Source organism: Lissotriton vulgaris, chromosome 1_1 (assembly GCF_964263255.1).
Source record: "Lissotriton vulgaris chromosome 1_1, aLisVul1.2, whole genome shotgun sequence".
Classification (NCBI taxonomy): domain Eukaryota; kingdom Metazoa; phylum Chordata; class Amphibia; order Caudata; family Salamandridae; genus Lissotriton; species Lissotriton vulgaris.
The window spans coordinates 1,410,763,014-1,410,779,712 of NC_141685.1; the positions used below are offsets into that span (position 1 = coordinate 1,410,763,014).

At 44.0% G+C, this 16,699-nt stretch overlaps 1 protein-coding gene across 2 annotated transcripts in view; it reads right to left on the bottom strand.

The window, feature by feature from the left end:
* Nucleotides 1–16,699, bottom strand: part of LOC147750611 (chloride anion exchanger-like) — a 334,851-nt gene that overhangs the window by 193,300 nt on the left and 124,852 nt on the right. Inside the window, exon 4 of one of the 2 annotated variants that reach the window (XM_086967201.1) lies at nt 2,478–2,588. In XM_086967201.1, the coding sequence (XP_086823327.1) occupies nt 2,478–2,588 (111 nt within the window). The remainder of the gene's footprint in view (nt 1–2,477; nt 2,589–16,699) is intronic. The other variant, XM_086967202.1, reaches the window with a different exon arrangement.

Sequence of the window (16,699 nt, forward strand, 5' to 3'; positions counted from 1 at the left end):
CTCATGGCTATGAATAAAGCTATTACCCAGGGCTCTTTTCCTACGGTATGGAAGAAGGCTATTGTGAAGCCTCTCCTCAAAAAACCGTCTCTTGACCCAGGCCTTCTTAAAAACTTTAGGCCTATCTCCCTTATCCCTGCTCCAGCAAAAATATTGGAGGCACATCTCAACCTCCACTTATCCTCCTTTCTTAATGAGTTGGAATTTCTAGACAATTCGCAACACGGATTCCGAAAACACCACAGCACAGAGTCTGCTCTTACCCTTGTGGCCGACAACATCTGGCGCAAAGTGGACTCTGGCCAAACCACTGTTCTGGTCCTGCTGGATCTCACGGCTGCATTCGACACCCTGTCTCCCGCCATTCTAACATCTCGGCTTAGGGAGGCAGGGGTTACCGGTCCAGCCCTGAGTCTTTTGAATTCCTTTCTTTTGGAAAGGGAGCAGAGAGTAATGCTCGGGAACTACCTCTCCCCTGCCAAGTCTTTGCAATGCGGGGTGCCACAAGGGTCGGCATTGAGTCCGACCCTGTTTAACATCTACGTGGCCCCCCCTTGCTAGACTAGTAAGATCGCAGGGGATGGAGGTGGTGTCCTACGCCGATGACACCCAGATCTTGGTGTCCCTGGCGCATTCCTCTGTTATGACATCCGCCTCCAGCTTCAGGGTATGCATGCAGTATGTGGCAGACTGGATGACTATAAATTCCCTCAAGCTTAACGGCGAAAAGACAGAGGTACTGGTCTTTGGAAAAGACCAGGATGCTTGGTCGAGTGAGTGGTGGCCTTCTTCTCTTGGCATCTGCCCCACTCCATCCCAATCAGCCAGAAATCTTGGTGTGATTTTCGACACCTCACTCTCTCTGTCCCTACAAGTCAACAGGACCGTGGCCACATGCTGGGGTGTGATTAGGATTCTTAATAGAATCCGTGGCTATCTATCCCCCCAGGCGCGCAAACAGGTTGCAGTCGCTCTTGTTGGCTCCAGGTTAGATTATTGCAACTCTCTGTACATGGAGGCCAATAAGAGCCTTATACATCGACTGTAAATCGTGCATAATGCTGCAGCACGCTTTGTTCTAGCTCTTCCTAAGTCATCATCTGCCACCAAGGCCAGGAAAGACCTCCATTGGCTTCCGGTTCAGCACAGAATTTCTTTTAAAAATCTCTGTTTGGCTTATAGAGCTCTGGCAGAGGGATCTACGAATGCGATTAGTTCTTTACTCATTCGTTATGTTCCAACTAGAGGTCTCCGGTCCGCTGGACTTTTCCAACTTGTTGTGCCCCGCTTTAGGCTGTCTAGATGGGGAGCCAGGGCCTTTTCAGTTGTTGCCCCGCATCTTTGGAATTCCATCCCAATTGAGATAAAAACGTTGCCCTCAATTGATCTTTTTAAAAAGGAACTTAAAACTTGGTTCTTCAGGAGGGCCTATCAATGATTGAATGCTACATGTAGTGACGAGCTGTTATTTTGATGTAGGCGCCTTGACGCCCATTGGGCAAAGTTTGCGCACAATAAGAATCTTTTCATTCATTCATTCATTCATTCAGTTCACATAGACCAGAATGGGTTTATACCCACATGTAGTACTTCGCACAACCTCAGGAGACTATCATGTCATGTATCACCCAACAATGCAGGAAGACGAAAGAGCAATGTTGATGTCGGTAGATTTTGCGAAAGCCATCGACACAGTTTGATGAGACTTTTTACTCTTGGTAATGAAACGAATGGGCTTAGGTGATGACTGGATCAAGTGGTTCAAGCTATTGCATACTGCCCCGACGGCGAGAGTTAGAACTGGAACCACACTTTCGCTGCAATAAGATAGACATAGAGGCACTAGACAGGGGTATCCTCTTTCTCCCTTTCCTATTCACTCTGGCAATTCAACCCTTAGTTGCACAATTTAGAGAGATAGGCAATGAATAGAATCGGAAGCCCAAGAGCATATTATTTGACTTTATGCAGATGACATTCTCCTCTATTTTAAAAATACCAAGAAAAAGATGTTTTAAAAAAAATTGTTGTGTGATAAGGTATGATTTTTTTTTAAACATACAAATGTATTGATAAAACCAATGGTTAAAGTGACACTATAGTTATAGAGGAAAAGTTCAGTGCAACATAATGGTTTGAACTAAAAAAACAACAATTCAGGAGCTATAGTATAGCAGAGTGAACTATAACGTGTGCCCTAGCCAGGCACTGCTTATGACCTCACATATTACATCGCTCAAGACTTGTTCTATGACATCATTTATGACATAATGACATATATATATATATATACACATACATACACACACACACAAAAGGTTTTCGACTGCAGACAGCCAAGTTGCTTAGAGGCAAAACCTGAAAACAGTGCATGCGCCGATGAATGTGTTGTCTAATTAAACCAATTCCTTTTGTACATATTTCACAAGGAGGTGTTTTACGCTCCTTACGCTGTATGTAATGAAAAGTTTGCTTACCAGCTGATACATGCCTCGAAGTTCCAAAGACAAAGTAGATTAGGACAGGAAAAAAGGCCGCATACAGTCCATAGCCAGGGGATACACCGGCGAGCAGTGCATAGGCAAGGCCTGAAATTATAAGATAGTGTCATTAGTTAGTGGTGTAGTGGCTTAAGCAGTTCATTAAATTGCACAAGCTTGGATACTACATGCTATTCATGCAACATTAAATGACTAATAAACCGCGAATCAGTTCGGACAAACTCAGAATTAGCCAATCAGTTATAATTTTCCCAAGAAGGATGAAAAGCTGAGTTTTTTCTATCTATCTATCTATCTATCTATCTATCTATCTATCTATCTATCTATCTATATATCTATCTATCTATCTATCTATCTATCTATCTATCTATCTATCTATCTATCTATCTATCTATCTATCTATCTATTTATCTATCTATAGATATAGATATATAGATGCATATTTATATGTGTACTGCATTCCGATACCTAGATGAGTCAGTCATGTGGACCAACATGAGTTTGACTGCCACTAACCTGTCGGAGAATTAACTTCCCCTTATCCTTTATAACAGATCCTAATGTCACACAACTCAATGGTTTGCATTTAATTGCCTTCATAAAGATGAAAGGAAGAGTCCTTATTATCTGGATTTGGACCTGTGATTGGCAGATGGCGTGCCATTTTGTGCAGCAGCTACAGTGACCCACTGAGCTATCTTAGCAGCAATCTGGAGAAGAGCGGACGTATGGACAAACATTAGCGGCACTGCTCAGACTTTCATAGAACTTTAATAGAACTCAACCAGTTAATAAAGGGGGTAGCTTTTTTAACAGGCCCAGTTTTAGCTTTTAGCTGATGTCTGGATGAGTTATGATGCCATGAGGCTGCAGAATGTGATGTGAGTGTTCTGCAGTTGTAGGCTGTGGTTAGATAGAGCATGTCAGTTGATGGTGAGTAGTGTTAGCCTTTACCTATGACCTTTAACTACAATAAAGTCGCTTCTACCTCTGCTGCCGAGGACGTAGATGGGATGAAAAAGGCAGCCAGGGCTGCAGCAGTCAGTCACCGGTCTGAGGTCACTTTACAGACTGCAGCAGAATGAGATGATGTCTCAGATATGCCTGATATGTGACCAACTCTGCCACATCCTTCTCTGCTGATCAGAGACACTTGCAAGAGATACAATAAGTGGTGGGCTGTTCCGAAGGGAGATGCCTCAGAGAAGTTGCTACAATTGGGGAAGGGCTAGTTGCATGTCCAGCTGATGCACCATCTGTGGGGAAATCTACAGATTTTAACATGACCCATCCCAATGGTACTAGTATATCCACTTCAGAAGGCTGAACGACAGAGATTATTGAACTCACAAATTCTTTGATATCAACCTACATTTAATTATTATCATTTTCTGCATCAGTTCAGAGGTGGTTTTTTAAACTGACATGTCTAGTCATCGTCATTAATGTGACCCCTACAGATTTTTTTTCCAATTGTGATTCACTTCAAAAAGACAAGAAATTTTCAGTGATCGTTGGTCCACTATAAAATATATATTGGTATTTGTATAGCGCAAATCTAGCTGGGAAGCAACAGAGTGCTGTACATTACATATGGTGGGGGTTAGGAGGTGACCTGCAAGACCTCAGACCAGCCTACTCACGCGGTGCCACCAAATGTCACACAATATTGGAGACTTGTCTTAGCACAGTCCCCCATTCAGTAGCTCAATATCACATAGTGGCGGCTAAAATGAGCTTAAAACCACTGCAAAGAGTTTATTTCCAGTTCGTATTTCAAGGATTTGAACAGCTGATGCCCCTTAAGGGATGTGAAAACACACCACAACATTTGCTCAAAAATCAGCAAGTTTTATTTTTGAGGGGGAGGGGTCTGGCTGGTGGGTGGGGGCAAAAGTTCCTCTTCAGAACTTCCCTGCATGAAGCCCAACACCCTCTAAGGCACCTTCTTCTTCACAATGGGATTCTTTTCTAGTTGCCAGATCTGAGATTGTGTACATCAATTGGGGACTATACAAAAACATTTGACTTTTTTTTAGAGCATTTGGAGATTAAATGATGTGCCCCAAATCACACAATATAGAGCAAAGGCAGAATTCAAGCAGGAGTCCGCAGGCTCCAAGCTCCATAGCACCAGCTACTATGCCACTTCTCTCTCCCATATAGTGAAGTTGCTATCCCTATCAAAACCATACAACACTTACAACAAATATGGCCTTAGTGTGAATCAGTGGCGGCAGCCACCTACGGGAGGAGGGCGGGGGGCTCTCTAGGTGCTCCACAGTGCACTGGAGGGCTGCACTTGCTCTCAACCCAGATGTCTTGAGACAGCTGGGTTGAGAGGTTTAAAGTGCATATGTCTGGCTGGCTGGCCAAAAAGACATGCACACATTAAACAGTGCACTGGCAGCCCTCTGCCTACCAGTCCTCCCAGCTGCCACTCAGCAGGCCCGCCTCGTCCTGGCTCTCGGTTCAGGACAGGATGGAGAAAAATCAAATGGTAATGAATTAACATTTTATTTTTCATTTCCGGGGTTCGGGGAGCATCTAAGTGGCGACGCCACCTCCACTCAAACTGAGGCGCCGCCCCTGGTGTGTCTTAAAACTGATAAAAACCTCATAAAAAGGTGCCTCATAAAAACACCAGAGAGAGATAAGGACTCTATGTACTAGAATTTGCCAACCCAGCCCAAAGATTTAATATTCTGGAAACTCTTATGGTGACAACTCTAAAAGGTACTCTAAAGAGATCAGAAGTAAAACAGCAAACCTTATTTTTAGCCAAGGTACAAAAAACATATACATTATATATAATCATGTACAAGCTGCACTTACCATCATGCTGTAAATCAATCATAGAGATCTATATCTCCCAGAATTAAGGGAGGATACTCGACACCTTTGAGTCGAGCCGATTGGACAAAGTACAGAGTCATCGCTGGAACTACTATCTTACTAAGATTCTGTAAAGATTTACCATGAGACAGATGACTCTAGATCTTAAGATGTATGATCCTCTGTGTTTTTGTCCCCATAGTAGTACAAAAGCGGGTTAGTTGTATGTTCAAGAGGTACTTCTTGAGATGTCAAACGATGTGTCAGCAGCGCTCTTACTGTTCCATGGCCGCGGATCACTTTCCATACTTTGGAACATGATACTGATCAGCTACTTGCAAAACACTACTGAACTCGCTCCATCTTCTTTGAAGTGGTTCAAACCCTTTTTCTAAGAAAGAAGTGTTCAATCTCAGAGGTAATGACAGATCAGGTGGTTATGTTTCCATATGGAGTACACACATGATACCTCTACATGACTTGCTGGGAGGTCGACCGTAGGGTTACACATCTATGGTGAAGACACAGAGCTGTTCCTCGCCCTGAGGGAAGTGTTTGATGTGTGACCTTGAACCATTGGTGGCGGGTATTCAGGTTTGGATTTGTGGCAGGTGGTTCTTACTGAACATTACTACAATGGATTTGATGCTGCAGTGGGGTTGATGCTGATATAAGCTCAAACTGCGTTTAGGAAATTGGTCATGTCACATAGATGATGGAACTCAGGCGTCTCTCCGATCAACATCTCAGTATTTGATGGTTCAATGACTATGGAAAACCTGGCAAACTAAGTACTGGGCATTTACATTCCTTTGCTACCTAGACTACAGTCTAGGCTATTAACCAAATCCACAACAGGCAAAGCAAAAGTGAGTTCAAGATTGGATTGATGTAGCGCCGTCCTTGTAGATGGCTCCCACAAAATCTTGTGCCACCGACAAAGGATTCAGAAGTATGCTGCCAGGAAAGTGGCATGACTACATTTCTGGGACCACGTTCAATTGTGTGGAGATTGCACTAAGTAAATTAGCCAAAAATGCCCCCTCCACCTCCCCTGGAACTTTGACAACCAATTGCCCTGATGGAGTTTAATAGCAGGCTTAAAACACATCTTTTGAGTTTCTTTTATGTATGAGTGAACCACTGTACTCTCCACCCTCCACTGCCACCCAGACACCTAAAGGTTTGGGCAGCCATAACATTGATTTGATTTATTATCAGCCAACCAATAGCATTACGTATTCCCTATTGAGCAAACAAACATGGCAATCTTGGCAGTCTGCACTGCAGATAAAATCAACAAAGGAGAGGCATGAAGCAAACAGATTTAGTTTCTGCACCTGCTGCCTACTTATCTACACTGAAAAGACCGCACTGCAAAATTGGCACGGTAGGGAGGTTATTATCTGTCACTGAAATACAGGAACTACACTCCTTATCAGGAATAAACAGAGGCAAGAAAAAAAGAGCGTGCCTCAGGTATGACTAGTGTTGCAAACTATTTCATTTCTCCAGCTCCTCTTCATCATAATCTAGGAGCAGTCAGGGGATTCTTGCTGGATTTATCTCAAACTAAGAGCCTTTTGGTTGAGGGACATCAATAAGAAACTGTAGCCCACTACCATGGTGTCAATGATGAAAGAGAATGGTCAGAAAATTAAAGCACCCCCCCCCCCTTATTCACACCTTTGAGACACCTAGTGAAGGAGTCCAACCATACCATTTCAAGAGGGGTGTTGCTGCACTTTAGAACTTTCTTTTTCAAAAAGGGTCAAATAGTGCATTTTACAACACAGTTTTTTAAAGAATTACTCCAAAAAGCAAGCTGTCTTCCAGATAGTTCTAAAGATACATCCATGAAATAATTCAAAAAATAAAATAATACCAATGTGCTGAGGGTGAAATACAGCATTCTGAGGGAGATACATTCCTTTCATCTTCTTTTTTCTACTTTTCCTTGTTAATTTCTTCCCTACTTTTTCCTTTTCCTCACCACCATGCTTTTTGTTTCCTTTCTGTCCCCCGACGTGCTCTCGCTGTGTGCCTCTCTTTCTCTATTTCATTTCTTCACAGGTTCATCATTTCTCTTTCCCTGCCTCCATCGCTGTTACTTAATTGCCAGCCCTAACTTTACTCTGTCACCCAAAAAACAATCATTTGGAACTTCAAGGCTAGTTGAAAAATGGCTAGCATGGCACAGCTGCACAGCATGTTTAGGACTTTCCAGACAATAACTTAATTTGCTATTTCTCCTATCACATTTCTTGCCATTTCTCCTACCATGTCCCTTACCTGTCTCTAACATTTCCCATTAACTAATATTTTTACAGTGCCTGACAAAGGTCTATCGACCAGAAAATTACAGAAACTTTTACCATTACCTCAACTTGCCAATACTTTAGGTGGGCAGATTCACTATTCCAAATAAAGTCCTGGCATTTGTGCTCAGTGTCATCAAAGCACATAGGTCCTTAATAGAAATATGGTGGCGAAGTTCCCCTGGGGCGCTTCTGCTTTGCCAAACTAAACGCTGTGAAACAACCAGGTCTTAAGACTCCAGACCTGGTAATACTTGCATTGAAGACACTGTACTCAAAGTACCGGGTACAATCCCTTAACCAGTTAAACAAGAGTTGTGATGGGGGGGTCTGGTGGCTCAGTGGACCAAAGCAGCCACTGCATGGGCCTGTGTTCGATCTCATGGTCACAGGTTCAAATCCCGGCGGGTCCAATCAGCCTTTCATCCACTTGAGGTCGATAAAAGGAGTACCATTGAGTTGGGTAAAAATAATCATCTGTTATTCAGCGCCAGGACAACTTCGGGTAATTGTGCGCTTTCCAAATACACCTGTTATGTTAGGGTGGCAGGGCATGGGCTGCGGTAAGGGGCAGAGCCTTGCCCCCTACAGCACAATGAAGGGAGCTTTCCATGCTTCCCCTAGTCTCCTTGCCTCTGTGACACTCGGTCCCCATTGCTGTACCAGCCTGAGCATTGGCAGTGTCCAGAGTTGACAGGTGGCTTCACCCCCCTTTAGAAATTGGCCTAACTTAAGAGGCAATGAGTGCAATATTTGTGCAACTCTTAATACAGTAAAACATTGAAAACACCACACAAAAGTAATCCACACCAGGTTAGAAAAATAGGACTCGGTTTAATAAATAAACCAAGACCAATACAACAAAAATCTAATAGGTAGATCCTGAGATATGCAATTTTAAAGATTTAGGTAAAAAAGTGTAAAAGTGCAAAGCGCCAACTGGGGTTATCAGGTCGCGCCGGAGCGGGACAAAGTCACAAGTTCAGACCAACCACAATGGAGCGTGGGCCAGCTACAGGGACCCACTTGGGCCTGCTGAACAAAGTACTTTAAATCCTGGTAACAGTCTGCAATTCGTTAGTTTGCAAGGTTTTGTGGCGGTTCCGATGAGGACCACAGAAGGCGCACCTTAGGCCTACTTCGAATGGTCCAGGACTGGGGTGGTGCCACTTGGTAGGGCAGACTCACAGATGGCAGAGTCTATGTGCAGGAGCAGGTTGGCTGGAAATATTTTGGGTCCCTGAGACCTCATAAAACATGAGGCCAGTCAGCAGGCCCTTGGAGTCACTCTGGGTTCTGGGTTATAGAGATACAGGTCTGGTCCTTCCACTCCCAGGCAAGAGGGAAGCAGGCACAGGTAAGTAGCAATGTAGCATCCAACAGAGTGGCAGTCCTTTCAGCAGCACAGCAGTTCTTCTTCCTGGCAGAGTATCCACAGGTCCAAAATTCTACTAAAGTAGTGGTGTCGGAGGTCCAGTATTTATACTTTGGTGCCCTGGTTCTGGAAAGTGTGAGAAGCTTCTAGACAGTGGCTTTGAAGTGCACAGAATCATCTTCCTCCCCTGTCCTGGTACCAAGCAGGCAGGAGTGACAAAACAAGCCTGTTAGGCCTATTGTGTGGGGACAGGGCACAACCTATTCATGTGCCAGTGGGGCTGTGTTTTAGCTCTTCCCCCCACCCAACCAAGCCAATTATTGGCCCATTAAGACCAATCAAGTCACACCTAAGCTCCCATTGTGTGTGGCTGTCTAGAAGGAATGTCAACCACCTCAGAAGTGTGTTCAGAGACAGACAGAAGTCACCAAATGGCTAAAATAAGAAAATGTGCACCTTCTTAAAGTGGTATTTTCAGAATTACAATTTTAAATCCAACTTCACCATAGGCTGTGATTTTACATTGTGAGTCCAGAGACACCAAACTAGAGAAGTCAATTTTTTCCTAATCTTGCCCTAGGGTAAGCCGAGCGCTATATAAGAACACACATACATACATACATACATACTTCTATAAAATGTAATAAGGTCATCCCAATGTTAACCTATGGGAGAGATAGGCTTTGCAGTAGAGACAAACAAATTAACATGTAAACCTTAAAAGCACATGTCTAACTTTGGCCACATATAAGGCACTTTCCTATGGACTTATAAGTAAACTAAATATTTCAATAGTGGATAAGCCAATGTTACAATGTTTAAAGCAGAGAACGCAAACACTGAAGCACTTGTTACCAGTGGTAAACTGCCCGCAGTCCTAAAGCCAATAACACATTATTTAAAAAGGGGAGGAGGAAGACAACAAGTTTGGAGGTGACCCTGTAGAAAGGGCCATTTCTACACACCCCCATCACCTGCCCCATCACTCCAGTAAGAATAACCTCAGGCCATGCACTGTAGCCTGTAACACATGTGGCTCGAAAGAGCAGACAAGACAGGGAGTGTAGAATGCAGAAGCTCTCTTCAGCCTACCCACTCTCCTGTCCTGCATCTCCCACATCCACTTTGCCACCCCACAAGACTATTTTCAGACCATACACCCATTTACCACCTGTTGTCTGGTAAATAGGTCTATAACAGAAACAATGGTCACTTCCAAGACTAATAATTATTAAGATATAGAATTACAATGAAAACTACGTATGTGATATCCAAATGGAGACTTAGATCATATGTTCAATCAAACAATAATATAGAACCAGAAAAAATAATGACAAAAATGAGGGGGCAAAACCACGGAAATCACAAGATTTCCAGACCTCAGGCATTATACATTTGGGTGACTGAGAAGTAAATGCACACTCTGTAAGTCACAATTTATAAAAGTGTGTTTGCTTATAAAGAATATACATATAAATATTAAAGTCAAGACACTAAAATTGACGATGTTTCGATCCCAACTAAAGTCGAGGGATCATCATGAGGACACAATAATTTATGCTGGAGAAGTTGCCTTAAAGCAATAATACGTGATGCTATGTGAAAAGATCACATGTAAAGCGGTAAGAGTAATATGCCATATCCAAGATCGATCTCCAGATGCAATTTCCAATGATCCGCATTCAAAATCATCTGCGTATGACTGGATGGCACGTGCCCCCTACTGACCATGGCCACTGAAATGTGGGTCCCCCGGCAAATGCGGAAAGTAAAGAACCAAGGTGCAGTGCCCGGTCCGCCTGATCCGGGTCTCCAACATGATTTTAATGAAGGCAGGGGCGATGTGTTGTCCGATAGTATGTGTGTTGTGTCTGGTAACCAAATAGAGTGACCTATGGCATATTACTCTTACCACTTTACATGTGTTTTTTTTCCTTTTTCACACAGCATCACAGATTATTGCTTTAAGGCAACTTCTCAGGCATACATTTGTGTGTCCTGATGATAATCCCTTGACTTTAGTTGGGATCGAAACATCGTTGACTTCAGTGTCTTGACTTTATTTGTTATATGTATATTCTTTATCAGCAAAGATACTTTTATAAATTGTGAGTTACTGAGTGTGCATTTACTTCTAAGACACCCACATATAAAATGCCTGAGGTCTGGAAATCTTATTATGTCCGTGGTTTTGCCCACTCATTTTTTTCATTATTTTTCTGATTATGAATTATTGTTTGTTTGATTGAATAAATGATCTAAGACTCCTTTTGGAGATCACATATGTACTTTTCATTGTAATTCCATGTAGTATTAATTACCAGTCTTGGAAGGGATTATTGTTTCTGTTATATATATGTATACCCTAGGTCCTACTGACTTCCAGGGTTCCATTCTGAAAAAAAAATGTGCGGTAAATAGGGACACATTTGTGCGTGTTATTCGTCCCTGAAGTGGGAAAAATGTATCCATTTGTACTGGTAGTCCTGGGTCTTCACACTATTCCCCATTCCTGGAAGAATAGCTTAGTCTAGCTGTTTTAGATGTGGAGATACCAGATAGAAATGATAACTCTGGCCACAAGGCATCCCCGGTGTTGGACTGACCTACCAGGCACTCTGGCACTATTAAATGGACCAACTATAAAGGGCCATTGTGTGGGGCATTTTTGGTCCTGTGGGCTGTGACAGAACCAATACAAAATATTAAGGACCTGCAGTCTTTTTGTTTTGTTGACCCACATTCAAATCAACTAAAGTGCCCTTTCAAAATCTGTTGGTGAAGAAAGATGTAGATGATTGGGACTTCGGCAAGTCAAGGGTGCCTCTGCTTTGTATGTTGTAAGCAGCAGCTGACCAGTAGGTCGTTTTTTTTTTTTTACTTGTATGCATTTGAAATGTTTATCTCTTTGAACAGGAGTGCTATGCATAGCATATGAGTGAGTCATAAGAACAGCTGTGGTTCAGATGGTCACATAAAGGAAAAAGATAATACTTGGCCATGGGAGAAGTGGAAGGCAGAAATAAAAAAAAAAAATTAAATGGTTGCATTACATTCTAGGTGTGGGTTTTGTAGAATGGTGACATCCATCTGTCAGGATGGAGGACTTATAGCTAGATTACCTTTCAAAGGCCTGGGACAAGTAGTCGAGATGGGCCTTGAAGTCTCATATACACTGACTGAGGGAAGAAAAACACCTGAATTGGTAAAATCTTCATGAGCCAATCGATTAGAAAGGGCTTGTAAACATAAAAACCCTGAGCACTGCTCAAAATATCTGTTGGAATCTAAAAACTTTTTAATGACGAGAGAGACAGTGTGTGTGTAAGTGTGTCGTAATTGGCCCGTTCGCATTAGCGATTAGCTGAACCTACACGTTGTCCTCCTTAACTTGGCTATATATGATAACGCCATTTTGAATGTTACGGCGGCCATCTTAGATCATGAGTGGCCTCGTGGCCGACGTGCCCTTTAGTCCGTTGTCCGTTCCACTGGCCATGCTTGTCTGCCCAGCAACAGGCTATTTTTAGTATTGGTCAAGCCGCACATGCGCAGCTCCCACTGACCCGTAGATCTTCAGGAATGTGCACCAAACTGACCGGCGGAGTTGTGCCCCCTCCAATGAGCTGGCAGTATTCCAAAACATGACCATATATGTCTCGAAATTGTGTCTTAACTTGTGCCGCCTATCTTTTATTGCCCCAAAACTGTATATAAAATGAGGTCGCACCAATGTTCGGGGTGATACCTCTTGCATTGCCGAAGGGTGCTGTTTGAGTGTACCACCACCCCATGGGGTCTTAATAAACTTGTTCTTTGCCTTTTACAGTTTCCGTGCCAACAGTTCTTGAGTGTGAGTGGGTTATCTCCGGAGCGTGTAGGCCTTGGGAACCCCAAATACTTCAATTGGCGACTCTGGTGGGACTCATCGGCGACTCGGATGCCCGAAGGAGAGGTCGTGACGAAGGCTTGGAAACCCGCCATGGGCGCGCGCTGCCACGAGTGACCCGAGTCTTGGCTGCCACGGTGTTTTTTCCTTTCCTTCCGATCTGACCTTCCAGGTGGCGCCGGTCTCCGACTGAGTCTTCGAAGTGTCTGCATCGTTGAGAAAGTGCCGTTTGGCTGATTTGGCTTACAAGACCTTGGCAGTTGGAATCTGGACAGTTGAGAATTTGGTAAGCTTTGTGTTCGGTAAGGTAGTCTTCGGACGCTTACTGAAGTTCTGCGATTTGTGTTCGGTAAGGTAGTCTTCGGACGCTTACTGAAAATCTGTGCTTTGTGATCGGTGAGGTAGTCTTCGGACGCTTGCCGAGTCCTATGAACTTTGATTTGAGTTAGCTAACATTGTGAATTTGTGATCTTTTGAACTTATATGTGTAGTGCACTTCACATAGGCAGGCATGTAGAGATGTTTCTCTAACTTTGTTTTTTTCCTTTGAGCGGCACAATCGTGTGGAGAACTGTAAGTGCCATTTTGTCCGGTGTCACGCTTTCGTGATACTTTTTGAACATGCCTGTTTTCAGCACACTCCGAGGAATGTGTTGTCTAGGAGAAGGTACCTCAATTAGGTTAGCGGAATCACAGCCGGCTCCCCCAGAGGGAACTCCAAATAGGGACATGTACATAAAGCTTGGCCTTCCCCCTATTATGTACAGTAAATTATGGCATAAATACACCAAGGCCGATCCTGAATTGCAATGGCCTCTACACGGGTCGTATGATTTGAATAAAATACAATTTGTAGAGCAATGTATGTTTCAACGCAGGTCTAGACAAAACATGTTTGATTGCGTGCGAATGTGGGAGAAAGCGGCGCGTGAGCGAATGAAGCGTGAGGTTGCCTCGGCGGACAAAGAACAGCGCAAGGCTGCTCGGGATAAGGCTTTACAGCTTGAGGAAAAGGAGGCTCAGGAGAAGAAAGAAAGGGAGGAACGGGAACGTAATTTGCAAACGACTGGTCAGTTTCCTATTCGCCGACCACTTTATCCTGTCCTTAATAATGAACTTGATGATTTTTCTTTGTTAGATCGGTCACCGCCTCCGTACGTTTCACCGACGGCTCCGGCTGCGGATTCCGAGGATGATGGACAGGATCAGTCGAGCCAGAAGGGGGTATCGGCTCTCAGGTTTACTGCGGATAGGTCCGCTCATTTACGCAGTTGGGCTCGTAAAGTGAATAAGCATTGTGTTACTCAGGAGCAGTTGTTAACAGAAAAGAAAGGGTGGTCGGATCTTGAATTACTGTATTTTCTGTCCAGTCTGGCGGATGAAGTTGTAAACGCATATCGTGAACTTTCTGATACGCTAGAGCCTAAAGTGTTGTCGGTGTATCGTGAGAATTTAGCTAAAGGTGATTTTGATCTTTCAGATGTTGACGACCTGTTCAAGCAATTGATCAAGCTGCGGGATGAGACAACCCAATTGCGACAGGAACGAAAACGGAGGCAAAAGGAGTCCGAGCCGGGAAATAACGGGCAGGCTAAGGAGTGCTCTCTCCGTGGTTCAGATAAGAGTTCTGCGTTGCATGTTATGCCTATGCGTGAAGCCGCGCCTTTGTATGTTCCACCAAAAGGGGAAGGTACGGATGATGATAAATTGTCGAAGGATGCGAAAGGGTATTTTGTGTATAATTGGGTATATACGCCATGGAATAGAGCAGATGTCATGGCATTGAAAAATTCTTTACCTGATCTTCGGAAGAATCCGGCGGCATTTTATGAGGGGGTGGAGGGGGCTATATCGTCTTGTGTGATGACTCTTGTGGATATAGATTTGTTTTTCGGACTAATTTTACCACCTGATATGTGGAGGCAAATTCGTAAAAATAATGATGAAACGATATTGGGGGGGACATGGAAAGACATAAATGCTGCAGATTTGGACAGAGAACCAGCATGTAAGCCTTGTCAGTTAATTCTAGACCTTCCGGCAGCTATCTTGAATAAATTAAAAACGCTCATCCCCCCCAAAAAGATTGATTGGACCATGTTAACGTCGTGCAAGCAGAAACCCGATGAAACGGTCTCAGATTTCTTTACACGCTTCGAGGAGGCGTTTCATGATTATAGTGGTCAATCTTTAACTGACGATACGGGTCGGCATTTGTTTGTAGATAAGTATGTAGCTAATCTCCTACCGGAGATTGCAAAGCGATTGAAGTCGAGTGAGAGTTCCTGGGCCACGGCGACCCCTGCGTCCTTGTTAACTATGGCTCAGTATTATGAGCGGCAGGAAGTGGAGGCTAAAGAAGGTGTAGAGAAAAAGGCGAAGGAATTGAAAACGAAGGTGATGTTGGCGCAGGTTCGGGGAACACAGGGTAGAGGGAATGATAGAGGTAGACGAGGTGGAGGAAACGCATCGTATGGTCGTACGGACATTGCGGAGGATCAGTGTGCTTATTGTAAGGAGTTTGGGCATTGGGCCGAAGATTGTCCGGTACTCCGTGAGCAGCGTGGTCAGCGTGGTCGAGGAAGTGGAAGGTCAAGAGGAGGTTATACTGGAACGAGAGGTGGCGGAGGTGATCGTAGACAGGTTGAGGAGAGGGGCCGTGGCCAGGACGAACGAAATACGTTTGACAGACGGAATCAATATCAGATTTCGGAAGGAGAGAATGTGGAACATCAGGATTATGTGCATGCATAGGATTGCGTAGGATGGGGTAAGGAATCAGTTGAAGTGCCGGTAGATCAGCAAGGTCCATATGTAACAGCGGGTATTTTGGGTTCTACTGATCAATTTCTAGTCGACACAGGAGCTACTCGTAGCGCTCTGTCGAAAAATTTGGTTCCGAGGGCTCCCCTGTCTGGCGAAATGATTACGTGTGTAGGGTTTGATGGCACACCCTCCCCCAGCCCATTGTCCAAGCCCCTTGCACTATGCATTGACAAATACTTTAGCTTTGGCCAATTTTTGTTATCACCTCATACCCCAGACAATATCCTGGGGATTGATTTGCTTAAATATTTTCGAGCAACAATACGCTGCGCTCCAGAGGGAGTGCGGGTTATTCTGAACGATAATTACCCTGACCCTGATGATTGCCCTGACCCTGACAGATTTTATGCCATTTTAGACACCCCTGCTTTGGCTTCCCTGCCGCACACGTTGTGGGCGACGTCAGATACGGATGTGGGAGAGATGCGCATTCCACCAATACGCATTACTGTTAAGGAGGGGGCCCCTCTACCACGAGTGCCCCAGTATAAGATTTCGAAAGAAGGTGAAATTGTACTGACACATATTGTACAGGACTTGATTTCTGCAGGGGTGGTGGAGGAGGTCCCTTATAATGTTTGTAACAGCCCTATTCTACCGATTCTTAAGAGAGACTCAGATGGCAAGATCTATCGATTTATTATTGATTTGCGTGAGATCAACAAAATTGTCATTCCCCAATACCCGGTGGTGTCTGATATCACGACTTTGCTTACTTTGGTTCCACCGACGGCCACCACCTTTAGCGTTATTGACTTAAAGAATGCGTTCTTTTCCATCCCTGTGCACCCAGATAGCAGATATCTGTTTGGTTTTACGCTCAATAATAAATCGTATAGATTTTGTCGTGTTCCCCAAGGATATACTGAAAGTCCTAGCATCTACAGCCAGGCTTTGAAACGACAACTGGATTCCTTTAAATTGCAGTCTGGCGTTGCGCTCATCCAGTACGTGG